The sequence below is a fragment of the Trachurus trachurus genome, assembly GCF_905171665.1.
Source record: "Trachurus trachurus genome assembly, chromosome: 24".
Taxonomy (NCBI): domain Eukaryota; kingdom Metazoa; phylum Chordata; class Actinopteri; order Carangiformes; family Carangidae; genus Trachurus; species Trachurus trachurus.
This window is the reverse complement of record NC_139910.1, coordinates 8718001-8740447: the sequence shown is the minus strand read 5'-3', so window position 1 is coordinate 8740447 and position 22447 is coordinate 8718001. Positions and strand designations below refer to the sequence as shown.

Sequence of the window (22447 nt, the reverse complement as noted above, 5' to 3'; positions counted from 1 at the left end):
GCTGTGGTTACATCGAATACAGGTGCAGTTAAAAAAAAAAGAAAATGTGCACACGTGTGTGGTGGTTGATTCATGGTGAAATGAAATCGCCATGTTTACCTCCCATAAAACAACAAGAGGAGGAAAATGCAGCTAAACGCGGGCGCTGCTGCTCCAAATCCTCCCGATTCCACATTAAAAATCCTCCTGGAAGCTGCTTCAACTCATCCCAACCTCTGCTCTGCAAACAAAAGACAAAAAAAATCCTGCTATTTTTTATTATCATTATAGTATTAATACCGCTGGTAGTAATCGAAATTAACTGGAGAATATTTCAAAATGAAACTTACATTCCCGTCGAAAATCCGAATATTTTTTGTTATTAAAAAAAGAAAAAAGAAGAAGCAGCGACTTGAGCCGAAGTGAATAAAGCGAAAAAAGAATAATAAGACGACGAAACGGTGGAAGAAGAAAAAGAAGAAGCTTCTCAAAAAAAAGAAAAGGTGAAAATGTCCACAAAAAGCGTAGAAAATGTTGAAAGAAGCACTTGGTTCCTTATTAAGGCGAAGATACAATATTTATTCCGTGTCTCCTGGGATGCTCCGCTCCGTCTATTGTCCTCCCATTCCTCAGTGCTGATGCTTAATTTTCAAAACTTCTATATTACCAAGGGACCTACGACATCAGCCGAGAAATACCCTGCAAGTACAAAATCCGTGAGCCAGCCCCGTCCGTGCAGAGGGGAGACGCTCGCGTTCCGCCAGCTTTCTGCCGTTATACCGAGAGCGCGCGAGGTGGGGGACTTTTCCATTTCTCTCGCTTTTTTGAGGATTTTAACGCATTTTTATTATTATTATTATTGCTATTATTATTCGATCGGGCCAGAGAGGAGAGAGAGAGAGAGAGAAAAAAAACACGGGTTACTTTGGAGAAAGCACAATGTCAGCGACCTTCCCCGGACTTGTCCACGACGCAGAGGTAGGAGAATTTATTCACTTTCTTGCTTCCTTTAATTATAGGGAATTACAGCAGCGAGCTGGAGGAAATGTAGTTTTGCTTTAAACTGAGAAATGGAGGCATTTGGAGATGGAGTCTCACTGCAATAAAGGCTACTACTGCAGAGCATGGATTAAGAAAAGGAAGAGCGAAAAAAAGATAGCCTATATATATATATATATATTTATATAAATATATGCATGGAGGGAGAAATGAGGAGAACATCTCACTGGAGCTGCCGGTAAAAAACGAGGCTTTTTATTAAGTGTGTTGAGGCAAATGAGGCTCGTGTGTGAGCCGGTAACAGTGTGATTAGTAACATTTCAGGGCGGAACTCTCCGCTGTGCCTCACTCTGCTTTACCTCCCCATCCAGAGAGCTGGGACAGTAAATTTGCCAGCAGCTCGGTAATAATAATAATATATAACAGCACGCCCTTTAAAGCGCTGCAAGCAGAGTGACAGGCATGCCAAAGGGAGGAAGAAGAAGAAGAAGAAGGAAAAAAAAAAATACCGATGGCTCCTGTTGCCGCGCGCTAGCTGGTTCCCCTCCCGGGCGTGTGGAAATGACATCTCCTTCAGGTGGTTTAAAGTGGGAAGGGAGGAAGAAAAAAAAACCGCTTTGAGTGTGAGAGTTGTGTTTTTGAGTGTGTTTGGGAGGCAGAGAGAGGAGAGGAGACACCGGCTGCTGCTGCTATAACTAAATGACACTGCTCATATATTTCACCGTCTCTTTATTATCATCATCATCTTGTAGATACGTCACGACGGATCAAACAGCTACCGGCTCATGCAGCTCGGGTGCCTCGAGTCCGTGGCCAACTCCTCGGTCGCCTACTCCTCCTCGTCGCCGCTCACCTACCCGGCGCCGGCGGGCACGGAGTTCGCCTCGCCCTACTTCGCCTCGGCCAACCACCAGTACACGCCCCTGCACCACCAGTCCTTCCACTACGAGTTCCAGCACTCGCACCCGGCCGTGGCGCCCGAGGCCTACGGGCTCAACTCGCTGCACTCGGGGCAGTACTACCAGCAGCTGCACCACGGAGAGCCCGCGGACTTCATCAACCTGCACAGCGCGCGCTCGGCCCTCAAGTCCTCGTGCCTGGACGAGCAGCAGCGGCGCGAGCTCGGCTGCCTCGACGCCGCGTACCGGCGCCATGGCCACGACCTGTCGCTGATGACGTCACACGGCTCCCAGGGCCCCTACGGCGTCGGCATGCACCACGCGGACCAGAGGCTGCTGCCCGCCGCCGGCCTGGGCCTCGCGCCGACCGCGGCCGACGACCTGCAGGTATACTATACCTACCGGAGCTCCGAGTCTCTACACACACACACACAGACACACACACACACACACACACAACCAGCCCCCCACTCCCACCTCCACCCCCCGTGTCCTCCGGCTGCTCCTCTGGTTTATTAACACTGAGATCAGATCAGACATAAGATATGACAGGAGAACAGAGCTGAGAGCTGCCACCAGGCCCACTGCCCCACTGGCCTACTACTGGAAAACTTTCCCCCCACCTCACACACACATACACACACACACTCACACACACACACACAGCTATATCCACACACACACAAAAATATTGAACAGAAAGACAGCAGCAGATGTCTGTCTGTCTGCTTCATGTGTCTGTTGTCTGACATGGCTGCAGCAGCTACATGTGTCTGTAGGTTATATGATCCTACTGCTGCTGCATGGAGAGTAAATAACTACTGGATCATCTTCATCATCATCATCATCATCATCATCATTGTTGTTGTTATGAGAGTGAACGTGACTGTACAACAGGCTGCATGGCTGGGTAAATGTCAAGTGCAGCGGCTGGGAGAGGCCGGCCTGCTTCTCAAGAGGTTAATTGACTGGAGTCTATTATTCAATCCCATTGTGAAAGACGCCCTTTATTTTTCCAAGAGCCGCACGTGACCCAGATTTTACATAATTCTTTTCGATGTAAAGAAATGGTCGAGATGAAAACGGATTCGCACGGTGCTTGAGCATGTGTGTGTGTGTATTGAATGTGTGTGTGTATATAAGTGTGTGTGTGTGTGTGTTGAGTGTGTGTGTCCGGCTGTCTGTTGAAGCAAAGAAAAGCCGCTGGTTGCTCTATTCTCCGGTAAAGGGCGGATTAACGGATCGGGGTTCAGGGCACAATGCCCGGCTCGAGCGCCATAAAGCACCGTAGTTTATCCAATTACCGACTTAACGTCAATCAACTTTGTTGCTTATGCAGCGACATCTGAGCCGGTTAAAGCACCACGGTCTCTAGTTAAACACAGTTTAACACAGTGACACGTCATTTCAGACACGTTAACTATTTACCAACTCCACTCCGCTTTATTTAATGTCATTATAAACAAACGATGACATTTACACTGGATACGTTTATTTAGCAACAATTATTGGCTCATATAGTTTTATTATTTTAACAAAGACTAATGAGTTTTTATTATTATTTTCACATATTCTTATAATTATTTAACAAAAGGCTAATTCACTTTTCTTTGTAGTGAATTTATTTTTACTTTATTTAGAGGGTGTGGCAGTTTGGTTTAATGATGTGTTATAAAATAATAATATTGATTGTAGGTTGTCTGTAAATATAGCATCAAATTAAGGGAATTATTAGTGTGAATGCACGATTTTATAAATTGTTTTACTTTTGATTTATTGGCTAAATTTTTTTAATATATATTTTTTTTACAGTGAATTAACTGATAATTTGAATTCCTTGATACATGCATTATAATTTATTCTGCTAACATTACCATCATATTTTATATTATTATTTTATTTTTAGCCATTGGGCCAATTGCTACTTATATTTCCAGACCTGTGAGGCTCGTGTCTGATCGTTGCTGTGGTGGCAGGCAAACATTAGATTTATTTTAAGCTGTCGGCTGAGTTGAGTTTACATTCGGCTGCAGGTTTGACCTTCTTCTATTGAGCCAGAGAAAGAGAAAACAGGGGGGGGCCCGTGAACCTGAGCGGATGCATGAACGGGAACAGATGCGCCCATGTATGGTCCCGTGCAGCCCCGGCCGGTCGCATCTTTGAGCGGCGCTAAAGAGATTTTCATGCCGAACAAAAGCAGCTGCCACACCTTTCTCCCGCCACTAAGCTAATTCATGCAAGGGCTCTGCGTTTTGTATATTGATTTTATAATCACTTTAGCTTCGGAATAGAAGAAAAGAAACAGAGCAGGAGCTGGTTAAGAAAGAGCTGCAACAAGCTCCTTTTTTCTTTTTTTTTACCAGTTTATTTTAATCAGGAGGAGGAGGGTTAGGAAGGTTTTTACTGCATGGAGCAGGCCTCGAGGCTCGCACGAGGGATTAAGTGTTTTCTGAATAAAAAGCGCGTGTTCTCCTTTCTTGATGACATTGTTGATAGCACGCGAGTCTGATCTGGAGCAAAATGGCGGCGGTAACAGGTTCCCATATATATAAATATATTCTGCCTATATCCTATAACACAGCTGTATTAGCATTAGCTGTAGCTCTGGCCAACCACCTCCCAACAGGTTGGTGGCTGCTGCATCCTTTTCTGTCCACCTGAGCTGATTCTTTCTTTTGTATAGATATAGGCTATATACAGTATATCGCCTCAAGCCTTCTCAAATGAAGCTGGTTTCTGGCCCAGAGCCGTGAGCTGCATCCTTTATTGTGCCGTGGTGCCCTATCTATGCTCGCTCCTGCTCAGCCTCATAAGTGATGTAGGTAGGACACTTACTTTCTAACAAAAAGGCTTTTTCCACCACCACCGACACTAAACTGTTGAGAGAGAGAGGGCGAGCAGCGCAGAGGAAGAAGCTGTTTGGACTCTAATAGGTGTCAGGGTTATTGGGATTTCTTCACACCATCCATTTAATTTACAAGAAAAACATAAACGATGTGGAAACAAACAGGGTTCACGAGGTCACCTATTATAGACAGAGGTCACGAAATCAATGATGTGATAAGATGATGATGATGTGATGAGAAACATTTTCATGTAGGCTAAATACATGGAGTTTTATTATGATGTTATAGCCTATGAGCTATTTGCTGCTGCCACCTTTCTGTTTATCCTGTTGTCAATGTGGATTTTAGTTTTATTAGCCTCAACAATTAAAGATGAAATTCAAGCAGTTAATATCTCACTATATCAGTTTAAGACGTAATAAAACCAGTTAAAGACGGAATTTTACCTGTTATGTTGCGTCTTTTATTGGTAAATTGTGTTTTTAACTGGACAAATTCCGTGTTAAATTGGTCAAATGATGTCTTTAAATGTTTTTATTCTATTTAACTGGTTAAATTCCGTCTTTAACTGGTTAAATCACACCTTTATCTGGTTTTACTCCGCCTCAGTCTGGATTCATTTTTTCATCCAATCTTGAACTGCTAAATTAACTGTTTTTATTTGGTAGGCTATTTAACTGTTCTAATGACATATTTAACTCGTTTTATTTGGTATTTAACTGCTCCAATGACATCTTTAATTGGTTTTATTTCATATCTAAATTCTGTATTTGACTGGTATAGCCACATCCAATTTCTAATTGGTTGTATATATCAAATTTAACTGGATCAATTCGGTCTTTATCTAGTTATATTTCACATTAAACTCGTAAAATTCAGTTTTACACAGATTTAATTCAGTCTTTTTCTGGTTAAATTCCGTCTTTAATGTGCATCTTGGATGTTTTTTTTTGTTCTTTGTTTTGTTTTGTTTCTTTTCCCTGTGTTGCGTTCACTGCTCATCAGACGCCCCAGCTGCTACAGTTGTTATCATTGTGTTGTTGTTCCACCTGCAGCCTGACAGCTGGATGAACTGAGCCTCATAGCAGTGTGAAGTGAAGTAAAAAAAAAAAAGAAAGAAAGAAAGAAAGAAAAGAGACAAACTGCGGCTCAGGTGATTTCACCTCCTTCTTGTCCTAATGAGCGCGTGTCTCCGCAGGGCTCCGTGGAGGCGCAGTGTGGGCTCGTGCTGAACGGCCAGGGGGGCGTCATCCGGAGAGGTAAGACCCCCGGTTCTCTCTGCTCTGCTCTCTGCTGCTGTTGATGCTGATGCTGTTATAGCTACACCACCACTACAGGCCTGAAGCCGAGGCGACAAGACGGGAGAGCAGACAGACTAAAGAGGCGGAAACGCTCCTCTCTTGTCTGCTGTCAACACCGCGTGCTCCCGCCTGTTTAAACACTAACACACTGTTGAACACGCGCAGAGACGCTGCTCCCGTCACTCACACACACACACACACACACACTAGACACACTCCTACACACACACTCACACCTAGCCTACCAAAGCAGTCAAGAAGAAGCCTCTGAGTTCAGCTGAGAAAATTAAACAAAGTGTCAGCAACACATTGAATTAACTGCAGCACTGATTCAATATAGACTCTCTATAGTGCTGAGATCTACACACACACTTATTATACACACACACTATGTGTCACAGAGCAGCCACGTTGCGACACACGCTTCCTGTTTGAAGTGAAACCTGTAGGCGACATTTGAACAGCGCAGACTGACGGCTCTCACAAAACAAACAGACTACTGTTAATGTAATATTAATGTCTATTTACAGATCGTAAAGAGGTTATTATAATGCTGCAACATTGCTCATCATCTCATCTCCTCTGTAATAACATTTAAACGGGAAAATAAGGGCATTAAATATAATATTTTATGTAGACCTAGCTGTATAAAAACAAACAGACGGAAATAATTTATAGGCTAATGTCAAAAAGGGGGACACGTGATCATTAAATTATGGCTCCGTTGTCAAAATAAATAACATTTGTAAGGATGGAGGTTAATATATGATAGCCTATAATAAAAACAAAAAACTAAATATGTTAGTTAATGCGTAAATTAAAAGAGAAAAAAATATTCTATAATCATTTTTATTTTAATTGAGGCTGTGGTGCGTGTTTCTATTGTTGTGTTATGTGATGAAGAAGAGCTCAGGTGCACTCCTCAGGTGATGATGAGGAAGAGGAGGATGTGGACTCGGTCTTCTTCTTCCTCCTCCATCATCATCACCATCACACCGGCCCATTTCCTCACGAGTGGGTTTAAAACACGCTGTGTGCATCTGCTTTGGCTCCATCAAAGCTGCTCCTGTGTTTTTTCTCTCTCTCTCTCTTCCTCCGTCTTCTTTCATTTTTTTAGTCGGGACTAGTGTAGTTTTCCACCCAGAGAGGAAGGCTGTGTCTCGGGTTTAATTTTTCATCAGCTCTGCCTAGGTGTTGGGGCTTTTCTCTCGGATTGACGCGGGAATCCCTTCGCTATCACTTTCGGTTAATGGTGCGCCATATTTGGCCCTGAGCTCAGCCGCTGCAACCATCACAACCAATAATCTTTGCTTTACCTCCCGCTCCCGTATCGATAGCTTCTCTCGCCTCGGGCGGACGCTTTGATATGCTAATGCCGAGCGGGGCCCCGGATTCAGCCGAGATCATATTAATGTTGTTCTTTCTGACTGCGGCTTTGGCGGCATGAATATTCACATAACCTTTTTCAAAAGAAAATCACTCAAGAAACGCGGATCCTACTTAGGAGGAGTCGTCTGTGTTTTTAATCACCCTGCTATCCCTCTTCCAGTTCAGCTCCAGCAGCAGCAGCAGCAGCCGCGCACATCAAGCTGATCTGTCAGACGCGCGCCCTCGCCACTACACTACAGCCCGTGAACGCGCCCCCCTCTCTCTTCTCTCTCCCTCTCTTTTCTGTCAAGACATTGGCTGCTTTTTTTCTTCTTTTTCTACAGCTATAAACATTGTTGTTAAAATATGAGGAGAATGACATTTGGCCCGTGTCTCTTTTTCTTTAATTTTCGTGGCAAACTCGTAAAAGGCGCTTGATTCCGCGTGTGATCCCGCCCGCCGCTCGCGCCGCAGCCCGAGGCTACTCTCCGTTGCTTAAATACCGTTATCGCCTCTGGGCCCGCGCGCTCCACTGACTGCACTACCGGCAATAGCTCTTTTCGATTGCCCTTGGCAACATAAAATACAAACTACTTTGAATCAAAACATTTTTAGGGGAATTAATATGATGTGAACCCGCGGCTTTCAGAGACGCGCGCCCCTGTCAGAGCGCGTGAGCCTGACAGACAGGTCTTGCCCGGTTTGTGTCACACATGGCAGACACCGGACTTCACACGCGCACACTACCACTACTACTAGCTACTACCACACACACGCACACACACATACACACACACACACACACACACTGAGGAGCTGAACCAATAGTCGACCTATCAATCGATTCCCTCTTCCATTTTTCCTGACAGCTCTGACTGAAATACAACTCCCATACTGCCCCTTGTTACTTAAGCGCCAACCACTGGACTACACCTTTTGGACTACACCTTTTTTTCTTTTCTTTTTTTACGTGTGATGTCACAGGTGCTTTGTGGGCACGTGCCGCTGTCCGTGGTGCTGAAAACGTTTCTGACGCTACAGGTCGCTGCGGCCTGCAGAGAGAGGAAGAACAAATAAATAAAATGGCGCACAATTTATTTAAGCAACATTTCCAGCAGCTTATCACAGGAGAGATAACATTACGCATCACATTAAGATACTTGTGAAGCCTAGAGCTGGTGGCTAAATAGTCCAAAATGGCCCCCACAAATAAAGAAAAAGAGGAAATCTTCGCCTGCAGCGGTGCTGTTTTCGGCCTAAATGTCGTCGCCTTCCTCTTCATTCCGTCATAAGCAGCGCGGCCTGGCCTATAATAATAACAAAGCGACACACCCTGCTGTTAGATTTGATAATGAGGCGGATGAATAATAGAATATAGCCTACAGTACATCAGACGGAAAACCTTGCGCGTTTCAGCTGCTTGAGACGTTAGTTCAAGTGAAAGTTTAATAATAATAGGCCTGCACTCAGAGCAGTCGATATATTCCAGGAGGATCCAGAGTGACTGATTCAGATGCAATTAATAATGTGAAAGAGCCTTCACTATCACAACCACGCTCATTTATTCATTCACACACACACACACACACACACATACACACTCAGGAACCTCGAGTACACAATGAAATCAAGTTGGTGGAAGGTGATTAAAGGGAAGGTTTTTGTTTTTTTGGGGGGAGGGAGGGAGGGCTACTGGGACCAGAGCAGATAGTTCATACTTATACAGACAAATATTGAGCTGAAACTGAAATATAAATAGGCTATATGTACATAGTAGAATTAAAAAAAAAAAGGAATATTTAAGTGGTGGAAAAAGGGAGAGTGATGAAGTGCTGATATGAAGAAAAAAAAACATTGATCAAGCCAGTTTTTAGGATTAATGATAGTTGATCATATGTATTATTATTTATGGGCCGAGTTTCGCACTGAGCTGCCATCACAATCCCGCCTGGCTTCAGATCAGATCATATTTAAACATATATACTGTGTTTACTGTTGTACAGTGGAGAGTGGGAACTGAAGACAGGCCTATTTTATTATCTCGGTTAATTTCTAAGGCAGAAATGTGGATTAAACTACCATTTCTAACAAAAGAAGGAAGATAATCACCTTTTTTAAACAAGTGGAAATGCTTCAGTAAAGTTTACTTCCTGTTTGCTCTGCTCTCCAGACCCAGACTTGATTTTTCTTTTTTTTATTCCTCCCGTCTTTGCCCTGATATGTGCAATTGTTTGAAATAAGAAGCAGCGAGACCTCGTGTTAAAAAGAAGAACCACCCTCCAAGAACAGAGGTGCAGCAGAAGCAGCCTCGTGCCCCCCACCCGACCGCCCGCCCCTGAGGCACGACTCACCCAGGGTTCACACAACTGCAACTTTCTCCATGTAACAACAAATTAGCATGTTTTCCCACAAAAAAAAGCCCAGACTGAACTGAACAACGCACAGACACAGACGCCGACACCCGGGGGTCGAGGTCGAGGACACAGTCAGACTTTAATGTTTTTTCTGCGACTCGAGGCTTTCTCAAGGTCTAAATGGATTTTTATTGGAAACATCCACTAAAGACCTCAAAGTGCCTGTGCGACGAGTGAAGAAAGGGAGGTTGAAAAGAAAAAATAATAGGCTACTTCACCTGAGGCGGCAGTCACACACCCCATAATACCTCTCATACTTTCATTTATCAACACTACAAGTTCCTCCTTAAAAGAAAAAAATGACTAAAATGTATCATTGTTATAACTACATTGATATCTTTCTGTTGACATCTGTGTAGAACTTGAGGAAATCCTTGTTTTGTTGATTCATTATTGATCCGTTTCTAATCAGCTTCATCTTTAACTAAATGTCTTCAGTGTTATAACTGATGTTTATGGCTGTGTGTTGTATAGACACATGGTTTACAGGCTCTGAAGGAAGTCTGAGGTGAGGTTGGTAAAAAAAAAAAATTACTTCAATATATGTTTAAATCCATATTTCTAAATATGAAGAGATGAGTTATGCATCCTAAAAATCTCAAATGTTGAAGTCTGCGCTGTTAAAAGAAACCTTTAGTAACACTTTCAGCATTCATGGCCCTGCAGCTCTGCACAAAACACACGCACATGATGCTACATGTGGACTTGTAGAGCCAAAACACTGATAATCGATCAATAAAAACCATAAAGTATAGGTTGGAGATCAGCTTGATTGATCCACAGGTTTTTGCTGAACAATCTGCAGCAAGTGACAGTTTGTTCAGTTCCACTGTTTCAGCTTTGTTCAGCTTTATCTTGTTAAAAAACGTCACACAGTGTCTCATCATTAGAGACGTTGGTTTCACTCTTCATAACGCAGCTTCCTCGTCACCACCTGAAGAAGTTATTTACAGCTCTGTTTACTGACACTGTGAGTTTAGCTGTTGCTGCTACACACAAACACACACACAAACACACACTCACACACATAGCTCCAGCTCTTCCTGTCACACCTCAACATTTCCTAACCGTGCTGCTGCTGCTGCTGCTCCTGTTTGGTTGTTATTGTTTTGTATTTTTTGGTTGTTGTTGGTGCTGGGGGAAAAAAAAGGAAAAAAAAAACTCGCTGTAGCAGGTGTTGTTGTTGTCGTTTGTGCGCAGGGGGGACGTGTGTGGTGAATCCTACAGATCTGTTCTGCTCGGTACCGGGCCGCCTGTCGCTGCTCAGCTCCACCTCCAAGTACAAAGTGACCATCGCCGAGGTGAAGAGAAGACTGTCCCCGCCAGAGTGCCTCAACGCCTCCTTACTGGGCGGCATACTGCGCAGGTCAGAACAAAACACACAAACACGCACAAACACACTTCATAATGGATCTGATTTGAGGACTTATCTGCTGTTAAAAGACAGAAAAAGCTTCTGTTACACTGTAAAAATATTCCTGTTATTCCAACACACGCAGACGAGACATGCAGCTCTGTAAAAAAAAATTAAGAGACCACTTCAAAATGATCAGTTCCTCTGCTTTTACTATTCATAGGTATGTGTTTGGGAGAAATTTTCTCAGTAGGTTATAGAATGAAACAAAAGTGCTCATTTTACTCAAAGTGGAAATGTCATTTAGAGCATTTGTTTGCAGAAAATGGCAACAGGTCAAAATAACAAAAAAAATTCTGGTGTTTTCAGACCTTGTATAATAATGCAAAGAAAACAAGTTCATATTCATTTTAAAACAACACAACACTACTTTTTAAACTTAGGAAGAGTTTAGAAATCAAAATTGGTGGAATAATCTCAATTTTTAATCGCAACAGTGTTTTTTTAAATATCTATTTATAATCTTTCTTCCTCATTAAATATGATTTGGTTCAAGTAGAGTGAGGTGTGCTTGTGTTGGAGTTCAATAGACACTGGAATTGATGGCTACCATACATGTAGAGATAAGGCTGATTTATTAAGAACATTTTGGAGTAGTGGTCTCTTTATTTTTTCCAGAGCTGTATGTGACGAGTGGGGGAGAGTAAAAGTGAAAACACTGATGTTCACCAGTCAGATTCATGCTCAGAAACCTGAGAGCGAGGCCGCCTGAGTCTTTATGAAATGGAGGAGATATAACAGCAGCTCCTCACAAAGACTATTGTGGGCGAAAAACGAGGAGGCCGGGGATGGGGGTGGGGGTGGGGGTTGGGGTTGGGAGAGGAAGGGGCTGCACGCGCCCGCCGCCATGCCCAGGGAAGCCAGAGGGAGGCGAGACCAACCAGGCCAAAGCATGCCAGGATCAGAGGAACCAGAGGAAAGCAAGAGTTGCCAGCGCTGTATTATTGATGAGGTGGAGAGAAAGGGAAGAGAAGAGGGAGAGGGGGAGGAGAGAGAGAAAGAGAAAGAGAAAGGAAAGAGAAGAGAAGAGAAGAGAGGGAGGAGGGCATGGCCGGTCCTGGAGGAGGGGGATCAACAAAATGAAAAGATGAAAATTAATAAGTGCAAATAGAAGGTGATGATCCTGGATCACATCCACGTCACAGAAACTGTTTGGAAAAGTATAAATGTGCAGAAATTCATCCTGAGAGAAATGGTTTCAGTTTTCTTTTTTTTTTTAGTTTTTTTTTTTGACACAATGATAGAAAACCGTCACTAATTTCCTCCCAAACTTCTCCCTAAAGGATCTTTAAAGTTTCACAGGATGAGAAGTTTGCACATACGGTTTGTTTTAAGTTGAAGTCTGAAATGACAGGAAGTGCCGTTCCTCCGTTTTCCAAAATAGAAGCTCTCACTCACTGCGTATAGAGACACATCAAGAAGTCCATAAAAAGGAGGAAACTCGTGGGAACCAGTGACCAGGAAACAGTTTTAAATCCATAATGAGTTGACGACGTGCGTTTTTAATTATACACTCTTTGATTTTTTATGATTAATTTTATGGCTTTTGTCAAAGCAAAGCAGATCTATATCCAACTTGATTAAAACACACGGCTCTTTGTAGAATGAGCGGTTCTGTCACTATATGCAATTGATGTCATTGTTTTAGAGATTTATATTTAAAGATATGTGATTGTTTGATGAAGTAAAGTTGTATTTATTTCCCCCCCCCTACAGAGCGAAGTCTAAGAACGGAGGCCGGTGTCTCCGGGAGAAACTAGATCGTCTAGGCCTCAACCTGCCGGCAGGACGGAGGAAAGCCGCCAACGTCACACTGCTCACCTCCCTGGTGGAAGGTGTGGCTCGAAAACTTTTATACACTAGTTTTATTTTACATATCAACTCTTTTCAAGCTTTTTGTCTCATCTGTTTTTTTGTTGTCTCTTTTTACGCTCAGGTGAGGCGCTCCACCTGGCGAGGGACTTTGGCTACACCTGTGAGACAGAGTTTCCCAGCAAGGCGGTGGGGGAGCATTTGGCGAGGCAGCACAGTGAGCTGAAAGAAACCAGCGCACGCAAGAAAATGGTTCTGGCTACAAAGTAAGAACACAAACACACAACACACACAGATTCACCACACACGTGTTTAAAAGAGCGAGGAGAGGCCTCCTGGAGCCGTTCATGGCTTCAACTGTTCTCGGCGGGATGCAGGATGTTTTATTCTGAAATTATCCAGATGTTTTTGTTTTCCTGTCGTGGTAACAGCGTTAAAAACTTCTAGGGCAACTTAGTTTAGGGGAGAATCAACATGTAACATTTTTAAAGTTAATTTTCTGCTCATTTACACCACTACCGTCCATCCTGAGGTCACAGTTTAATGATAAAAACTAAAACATCCTGGACCAACATGTTTTAACACACGAGTCGAACCCCAGAGAAACTGTTTAAAGGTTCAGGAGCAGAATGATAAAAAGTTTTTGTTGTGACTGTTGGGACACACACACTTTTCATGCATAAAGCATGTGTTGCATTTAAATTTTCAGATATTGCACATTACAGGGCTCATATTTATTTATCAGTAGGAGCTATATTTATATTACACCCCTACAAGCACTGCTGCACAGCGAGCGCTCCGTGTGCTGAGGGGAAACTGCTCCCACTCTTATTTTTTCTTTTTTTTTTTCTTTCTTTTTTTCGGTTAAAGTCGTCCTAACAAAGATTTTGAAGACTTATGACTAAAATCCAAAACGACAGCCCCGACTTTACATCTGCTGAATGTTTGGTGTCGTGTTGTGAGAATGTTTTGCTTCTGTCTGCACCGACGTTGAACCTTCAGTCGAGCGCTAAGAGGAAGTAACTTGGATTTCTGTGGGGGGTTGATTGAAAATGATGATGATGGGGAACAGAACAGGGAAGGAGAGGAAGGAGAAGAAAAAAAAGAAAAAAGAAATAGCAACGGTTTGTGTTGGAGACAGATGGTAAACCCTCAGTCCCTCCCTCCTTCTGTCTCGTCAGGCAAATCTGTAAGGAGTTCCAGGACTTATTGAGCCAAGACCGCTCTCCTCTGGGCTCCTCCAGACCGACCCCCATCCTGGACCTGGACATCCAGAGACACCTCACACACTTCAGGTAACACACACACACACAAATACACACACATACACTGCTCACGTCACAAATGGTCAACAGCCGCTCAGACGTGAACTTGCTCGCAACGTTTTTTTTTTTTGGCTCTGACCTCTTTTGCCATTTTCGGGAAAAAAAAAAGATGCAGCTGTGCAGTTTGTTGTTTGGCACCAGCGACAGAGGAGGAGGAAGAGGAGGGAGGGGAACGGCGGCTTGTTAGCAGAAATGTCACATCTATGGCGTCATCCTTTGCAGAATATACAGAGTTTTTTTTTTTGTTATCAGACCTCCAAAGGGAAATGTTCTGTATATGTCGAGCGTCGGGGCCGAGATGCGAGATGCGAGCCGAGGGTCGTGTCGACGGGGAGATGACAGATTGAACAACAGTGTCCCTTCTGGCACTTTAACAGCCTGGTTTGAAAGGTGACCGGGTATCAGGCCTGGAGGAACCTGCCCCAGGACCAAACCTGCTTTATGGACATTTATGGTTTAGTGTAGCCTACTCCTTTTTTTTTTTTAATCCTGCATCTTTTTTGTGCTTTTAATTTTTTTTTTTTTTTAGAAAGAAGTGCACTTTAAAATTTGATTTGGAGGCCAATCATATAGAAACAGCTGTGTTCTCCATGGCAGCATAGATTGTATAAAAGTCTATATACATTAAACACCTTTAAAATGCTACTGCATGTTTTAAAGTACGACACCAAAGGCGACGATTTAATCTATTAAAAGTGCTAAAACATTTTCTTAAACCTTAGTGATGTCTTAAAATGCCTCTTTCCCTCGACAACCGCCAAAAACATCTAAATATTCAGCTTTCTACTCCACGACTTGGACATAAATGGGGACATTTGTGCATGTTTGCTTGAAAAACAATGGCTTTTACACATATTGATGAACTCATCAGTAAACTGAGAGATTGTTTTAACTCTGTGTTTAATTTGGTCAAATGACAATATTCAACCTGAGATTTTTGCCAAAACTTGAATATCTCCTCATGAATTTAATGGAAACACCATCACACAGGACTTTTATATACGTGCTCTTTAATAAAATCTGATTGGAAAGTTGATCATATAGAAACGGCAAAGCCACAGTGACATGGTAGCATAGATAATATAAAAAAACATGGCTGATTATCTTTGCATTAATAGCTTTACTGTATGTATATTCTATACTCACTGAGAATAATAATGCTTTAAAGACTTAAAGCTCGTAATGATGTCATCAAATGCCTTGTTTCCCTTGTAAACCACACTGTACATCAAAATATTCACTTTACCATCCAAGAACCTTGGAGATTATGGGAATATTCTGCATGTTTGCATGGGAAATAATGAGTTTTACTAATCAGTAAAGTAGGCTATGTTAATACTCAGACCCAGATTGTTGCTCAGTCTTCAGTGTTTCCTTATCACTTCTTATGCAAACACCATCTGAGGACATTAAACTCCTCTCTGACAGGGCTAGTCCGACTAAAGGAAACTCTTTTAGGAGGATTAGAAGCTCCATGATGCAGAGAGAGGAGGAGCTTTTCACTGAGGGGAAGGAAACCTGCAGCTGACTTGTTATTTTTGGTTTTCTGACTCTTCCTGTTCTCTCTTCTCTCCTCCTCACAGCCTGATCACTCACGGCTTCGGCACGCCGGCGGTCTGCGCGGCTCTCAGCACCTTCCAGACGGTCCTGAGCGAGATGCTCAACTACCTGGACAAAAACTCGAGCGGGAAGACGGGCGGGCCGACCGAGCAACAGATCAACAACAGCTCGGAAAAGTCGCAGCTCCGGAAAACAAGCGAGCCCCAGAGCAAAGACGGGAAAACAGAAAAGACTGAGTAGCCCCCACCCACCCGGTCCCCGTGCCTTGGAGCGCTGCATTTAGGAGAGAGAGTGTGTGTATGTGTGTGTACAAGTGTGTGTGTGTGTGTGCTGAGACAGGATTGGTCGACTCCCATGCATCACTGCGTCTTCATTGGGACATTTCATATTTATTGTCATTTATTTATCTTCTGTTGAAACGTAACACAAACCTGAACCGTCCCAGAGACGACGACGTGCTGAGGTGGGAGAGAAAAGTAGCACATCCTGTCTACCTGTGTGTGTGTGTGTGTGTGTGTGTGTGTGTGTGTGTGTGTCTGTGTGTGTGTCTGTGTGTCTGTTTGAGTGTGTGTGTGTCATGACAAGGAGGAGCCTTGCCATGGAGACGGCTGTGACTCATCCAAGACTTTTCTTTGTTCGTTTGTTTATTTATTAATTTTTGAAAAACAGGAAGTAAACATGGACGTGTTGACATCCAAGTTCTCCAGGACAGAAAGGAGAGAGGGGAGGAGGAGGAGGAGGAGGAGGCAACACACACACATACACACACACACACACGCAAAAATTAAATGTTTTTGAGTAATTTGATCTGATTGAAGTTGATTCATGTCCATTTTTTTTGCAGAAATGTCCAATTTTATCTGTTTTACATTAAATTATTGAGAAAATCCAACTATAAAAGTTCAAATTTTGCTTTAAATTTTCCATTCATTGAATTTAAATTATCTAATTGACTAAAAAAAATACATCTGTCATACATGCACACACACAACACACCTGTACCTGTGAGAGCACTTGAACGCACCATTCATTTCTTTCGTTTTATTTATTAATTTATTTATTCATTCATTCATTAATTTATGTGTGTTTACGCTCTACAATCAATCAGTGCCATAGCAACCAGTGTGTTTATAACGTGGACGACACACATACACACACACATAGAGACTGTTTTCTGGATGTGAGACTTGCGTGTGTGAGTGACAGTGCGCGAGAGTGAGAGAGAGAAAGAGAGAGAGGTCCAACTCAGCCATTTTGTAAAAGGTGACTTTGTCGGTTGCCGTCGTTCCTCTTCCCTGTGCATGTCTATCTTTGTACACCTCCCATCCTTCCTCCCCCTCCTCTCCTCCCCCCTCCTCCTCCTCAGATCGCAAGTTTAGCCGACACGAGCTCTCTTGACTCGCTCATGAACATTTGTAAAGATATATATAAATATTTAAATTACTTTTCTTGTAGGCTTTAACTATATATATGTTAAATCCCTACCTTCTAAAAAAAAAATGCTGGTGTTCAATAAAGACAGTTGCTACGTGTTCTACTATTTACTCTTGGCTTGAAGATGTGCAAATACACACGCACGCACACACACGGCATATATAAACATACATAGCTGCTACACACACACACACACTTATATACACACACACACAGGAGGAGGCAACAGAGCAAGGAGAGACTAAAAGAGAAGCCGCGCAGATCAAAGCTGTGACTGTGAATTATCCATATGAGTTCAGAGTGCTGAAATGAGAAGGAGGCAGAGTTGCTCTCTAATGTTGAGAGAGGAGGCTCTACCTACAGAAAAGTTCAAACGCCGCTTTTGTGTGTTTTCTTTCAGTTTGAGCGACTTCTATCAGGTTTTCTGCTTATTTATATTTCAAAAAAAAAAAAAAAAAAGGGGGGGAAAAAGTGTGGTGGTTGGTGGTGATGATGATAAAACAGAGAAGAGGAGCAGCTGCCTGCTGGCGTCTCCATCCGGGCTCTGCAGGTTTCTGTTTACTCTTTAATATTCCAGTCGTTTAAAAAGGAGGTCACGTCCACCGACTGCACAAACACACACACACACACTGATAAACACACACACTGTTGTAACACAATCAAACAGGATGCATTTACCAGCGATGCCCTCGCAGCGCGCGCGCTCTGAATTAATGCAGGTGAAGCCTCAGGTGGAGACAAGTAGTATAATTCACAGTGATGTAAAGCAAAGGAAGTGGATTCAAGTGCGACGCGGTGTTGTTATTGTTATTGTTACTGGTTTTCTTTGACAGATGACAGATTGTGTTACAACGTCTCCTTCCGCAAACACACACACATAGGCTACACACATACACGCACACAGTGAATGTTTTATGACGCTGGGACGAAGCTGAGTTATTGGTGCGTTGCAAGATATCCCAAAAAAATCCACGATGACAAATAATAAATTAGGATTTTCCTTCAAGTAATATTTAAAATCTTTAACAGGGATGCAAAAAAGGAACATTACAACCATTAACCTCAGTAATGACACTAGACCTGTATCCACCTGTTTCAGCCAATACAGGATGTAAATAAAGGATGGTTATATTTACATAGTACCTACTGCCATCAAGCAATAATTACATCTGAGGTAATTGGTTGAGGACTTGACATGAGGAAATAGAAAATGATCTATCATAAATTCTCTGTTGCCTCACATCGCCTTTTTTAAACAGTCGTTTACAAAAAATGATGAAACATTAACTTTTTTCCACCACTCATGATTAAACCAATAACAGACAGTCTAATCCAAATATTAGTCAATCAGAACAGTTGTCTATATATGAGCCTATAGATGTTCATATAAATAATGAACAGGCTAATTTCCTTCTCCGCTGTTTCTTCTGCTACGTTCAGGTTTTGTCAAAAGAATCAGAAAAACGAGTTTTATAAATAGCTTCACTGTTTGACTCAGAGCATCTTTTAAGATTATGCACAAGAAATTATAGTTGGAGTGGCAGAATCCCGGATATATGGAGGTTGGTTTGATTTAATTTAATCGCCATTCACTCAGTTGCAGGAATTCCAATGCGACCTGAACGCAGCATTTTGATTAGCCTATTGGTTATCTGGATGGTTCGCTCAAGTTCACGCTACTGTAGATGGGCTCAAATCAAATTAGGAAATAATAATAATAATAATAGGCCAATCCCATTCACTTTGAGGTTGTTGCTAAGCTACAAGATGCATATAGATATGTGCAGATGTGAATCTTTTGATGCACTTTGTTCTGTTGTTGTTTTAAAATGACGTGTTTTAATCAGCGCTGCTCCACCGGCGTCAGTCAGCTCCTGTGGAGGAGGAACTTGATTCATATGGAGGAATCGGCCTGGTGGTGTGTGTGTAATCAGACTCCATGTATCTCCACTAACCAGTGTGTGTGTGTGTGTGTGTAGACCGAGTGATGTGTATGAAGCCAAGCAGCTCTCTAAATTGGCTCTTTGATGGTTGCTGCATCTCACTGGAGGGTATATATGAGCAGCAACAAATGAGCACACACTCACATGCAAACATACACTCAGAGAGAGAGAGAGAGAGAGGAGAGAGGAGGGGGAAAAAGTAACTTAATCTCACTTTTTGTTGATTACCGGCGTGATAAACATGTAAAGGCCTCCCTGCTGACCCTGCATTAGAATAATAAGCAGCCTGATCAAAATGAGCTGGAAAATGAAATCGATACATCGCCTCTCTGCTGCTGCTGCTGCTGGAAGAAGAAGAGGAAAAAAATTGACAAACGGACAAGAATGAATCACAAGTTTGACATCAGCAAACGCATAATGTGATGGAGCGGCCGATGCATTATTCACACATGGCTATTGATCGTATTACAATGCAACGCTTCTGTTATCACCGCATTAAGCATCAGAGCTGATTTTCTCCTCCACTATGCTCGCGTGCAATATTATTGTTTATTTTATTTTTATTTTTTTGGAGGGGGGAAGATTTCTCGCCCAATTATGTGTGTGAGTTGCTTCAGCGCAGTCAGTCAGTCAGTCAGTCTGTAGTGCAATATATTTAACCATGTGTGAGTATGTGAGTGCAGGTTTAACATGCAGAGCAGAACACACAGGGAAAATGAAGCTCTTCAAACATGCAACGACTACTGCCATTTATATAGAAGTGAATTAAACAGAGCGGGTCTCGGTGGGACTATAACTCCTGCTGACTGAGCCCCACAGTCACGAATACCAAACTCTGCCAACTTCTAAGCCCCCCCATCTCTCCAGTCTCTCTCCTCTGAAGCTATAACCCCCTCTCCTCCTCCTCCTACCTCCTCCTCTTCCTCCTCCTCCCTGGCTTCTCTGCTAAAACCTCTTCCTCCTCTGTCCTGATCCCGCTCACTCCCAGGAACATTCAAGGCCTTCAGCCGCCATCCCAACTGTCCCCGTCACTCATTTCAATCCACACACACTCACACACTCGCATCACAGGAGCTATAGGCTGCAAAAAAAAAAAGACAGGAACAACCTGTTCTCCGTTTTAGTGATCATCATCATTCTGCTTCTGTTTCCATCTGGATTATTGGATCCTGAGAGGGAAAACCTGGATCCTATGTGCAATTTATTTAGCAGCTAAAGTAGCATAATAGACTTTAGCTGGCATGATTCATATGGATATCATGTTTTATTCAGGCTTTATTAATGTAATTTTAATGTTTTTGGAAGCTGAATGCAAAGCTATATAGGATTTTGTGGCCTCATTATTATTAGTGGGTTTATCTCATTATCTCTGTGACACATTCAAAAAGCCCTTAAAACTCTCAAAATATATTTCCCTCAATGCATCCTCAGGTCTCATTATTCATGATTAAAAGCTTCAGTTTCGTGTTGAGTCAGGTCTCCATGTTATTCCCTCCTCACTTGGTCCTATAATTCACTTTCTGTGGTGCTCTACTGCGGCCTAGTGGCCACCGGCTGAACTGCAGCAGCAGCAGCAGAACAGTCAGACCTCATCATTGTGGCTGCTGCTTCCTCTCAGACTGCATCAGGTTTGATAAGGAAATCCTCATCAACATATAGAAGGAGACAGAAGCTGAAGGTGTTATCATACTTGCTACATTATAAATGAATCATGAATTGTCATTAAAGTCCAAAATGCTGCATCTTCAAAGACAAATTAGTTAAAATCAATGAGATAAATATTAAAAATGTATCGTTCTATGCCAATTGGATCATATAATATATGTAGCCTACTGTATATGTTCTTTAAATAGTCCAACATGGCTTCTCAAAAGCTTTTAAGACATTTTAAAGGACCTGTACAACATTTCAGGGTTTTACTGTGATGATACGAACCTGTCCTACTGCCGCTATCACATTCATTGTACTAGTAATTCATTGATTTCTAAACCCAAATTGTGTCTGTGAGTCTGTTTCTGTCGCTTTTTGTCTGCACTTGTGTCTCATCACTTATAAAAGAGATAATGAACTGATTATTAAAGGATTATTCCACTGGTTTTCTGCCTCATGTCTTACAGTATTATTAAAAAACACTTATTGTGCTGCTTTTTCCTAGAATATCGTCTCTTATTGTGACGCAGTGAGGAGATGAGATCCTGGGTGTGAAAATAACTAAAGGACCAATGCAGCTTGTGTCTCTCAGTGAAGGTGGAAGTGGAAGACAAAATTTGTGTCATTTGCAGACGGTCCCTGAACAAAAGGCAGGGAGCAGAGAGAGCAGCATTAGTGTGACATGTGTGTAATGTATGCTGATACATCGTGTGTCAAAGCCCCTGCAGGACAACAACCACAACCACGCCTGCAGACTTCCAGACTTTCAGGACATCTGTCATCGCTGACAGTCATATGCCTCGCCGTGTGTGTGTGTGTGTAAAAGAGAGAGAGAGAAAGAAAGAGAAAAAAAGAGAGAGAGATGGGTGAATCTTTGGCAGTGGGTCATTCCAGAGAACTTGGGAACAGCCGTGTCTCTTAAACATTCATGTCTGGTATCCTCAGTGGCAGCTTTCTCTCTCTCTCTCTCTTTTTTTTTCTTTTTTGCATCAAACATCAAAAGGAGCTTAATGATGGCAGCAGCCATGTCAGAGGGAACATATGACAGTGTATGAGCAGAGATACACAGATAATAAAAGAGCTAAACCATCGCTCTGCACCAGAACTGAAGCAAATCAGTACATTGATTAAATATCCTGAAGCCAGATATATAAACATAAGTGCATTTCTAATAAAATTCATCATGCAACAATGTGGAACTCTTAGTCAAACGCACAGCTTTTTCCATATAAAGATATATTTTAGGTTGCCATCATATCAAATAATCTAAAAAGTCCCTTTCTCCATTTAAAACTGAAGCCTTTTGAAGTGGAGACAGTATGGCACAATGTCAATATCTATTTTGTGATGGATGCATTTATTGTGTTGTGACACTAGGGGGAGCAGTTTACACACACTTGGAAGAAATCCCCACTGAGAAGCATGAAGGGCTGTTGGTAAAGCAATGTGATAGGCCTGCTTATCAAATACACATGCTTTCTATTTATTATAGATTTTAAATTG

The 22447-nt window shown here is 42.4% G+C and overlaps 1 protein-coding gene across 1 annotated transcript; it reads left to right on the top strand.

Moving 5' to 3' along the window:
• Positions 1–918: 918 nt before the first annotated feature.
• tfap2d (transcription factor AP-2 delta (activating enhancer binding protein 2 delta)) lies at positions 919–16157 on the top strand (the record flags this gene model as incomplete). The annotated part of the gene is made up of 8 exons (XM_084000730.1): positions 919–957; positions 1731–2264; positions 5922–5982; positions 11007–11172; positions 12937–13055; positions 13157–13298; positions 14214–14327; positions 15941–16157. The coding sequence occupies 8 exons, from the start codon at positions 919–921 to the stop codon at positions 16155–16157; spliced, it is 1392 nt and encodes a 463-aa protein (XP_083856856.1).
• Positions 16158–22447: the final 6290 nt, after the last annotated feature.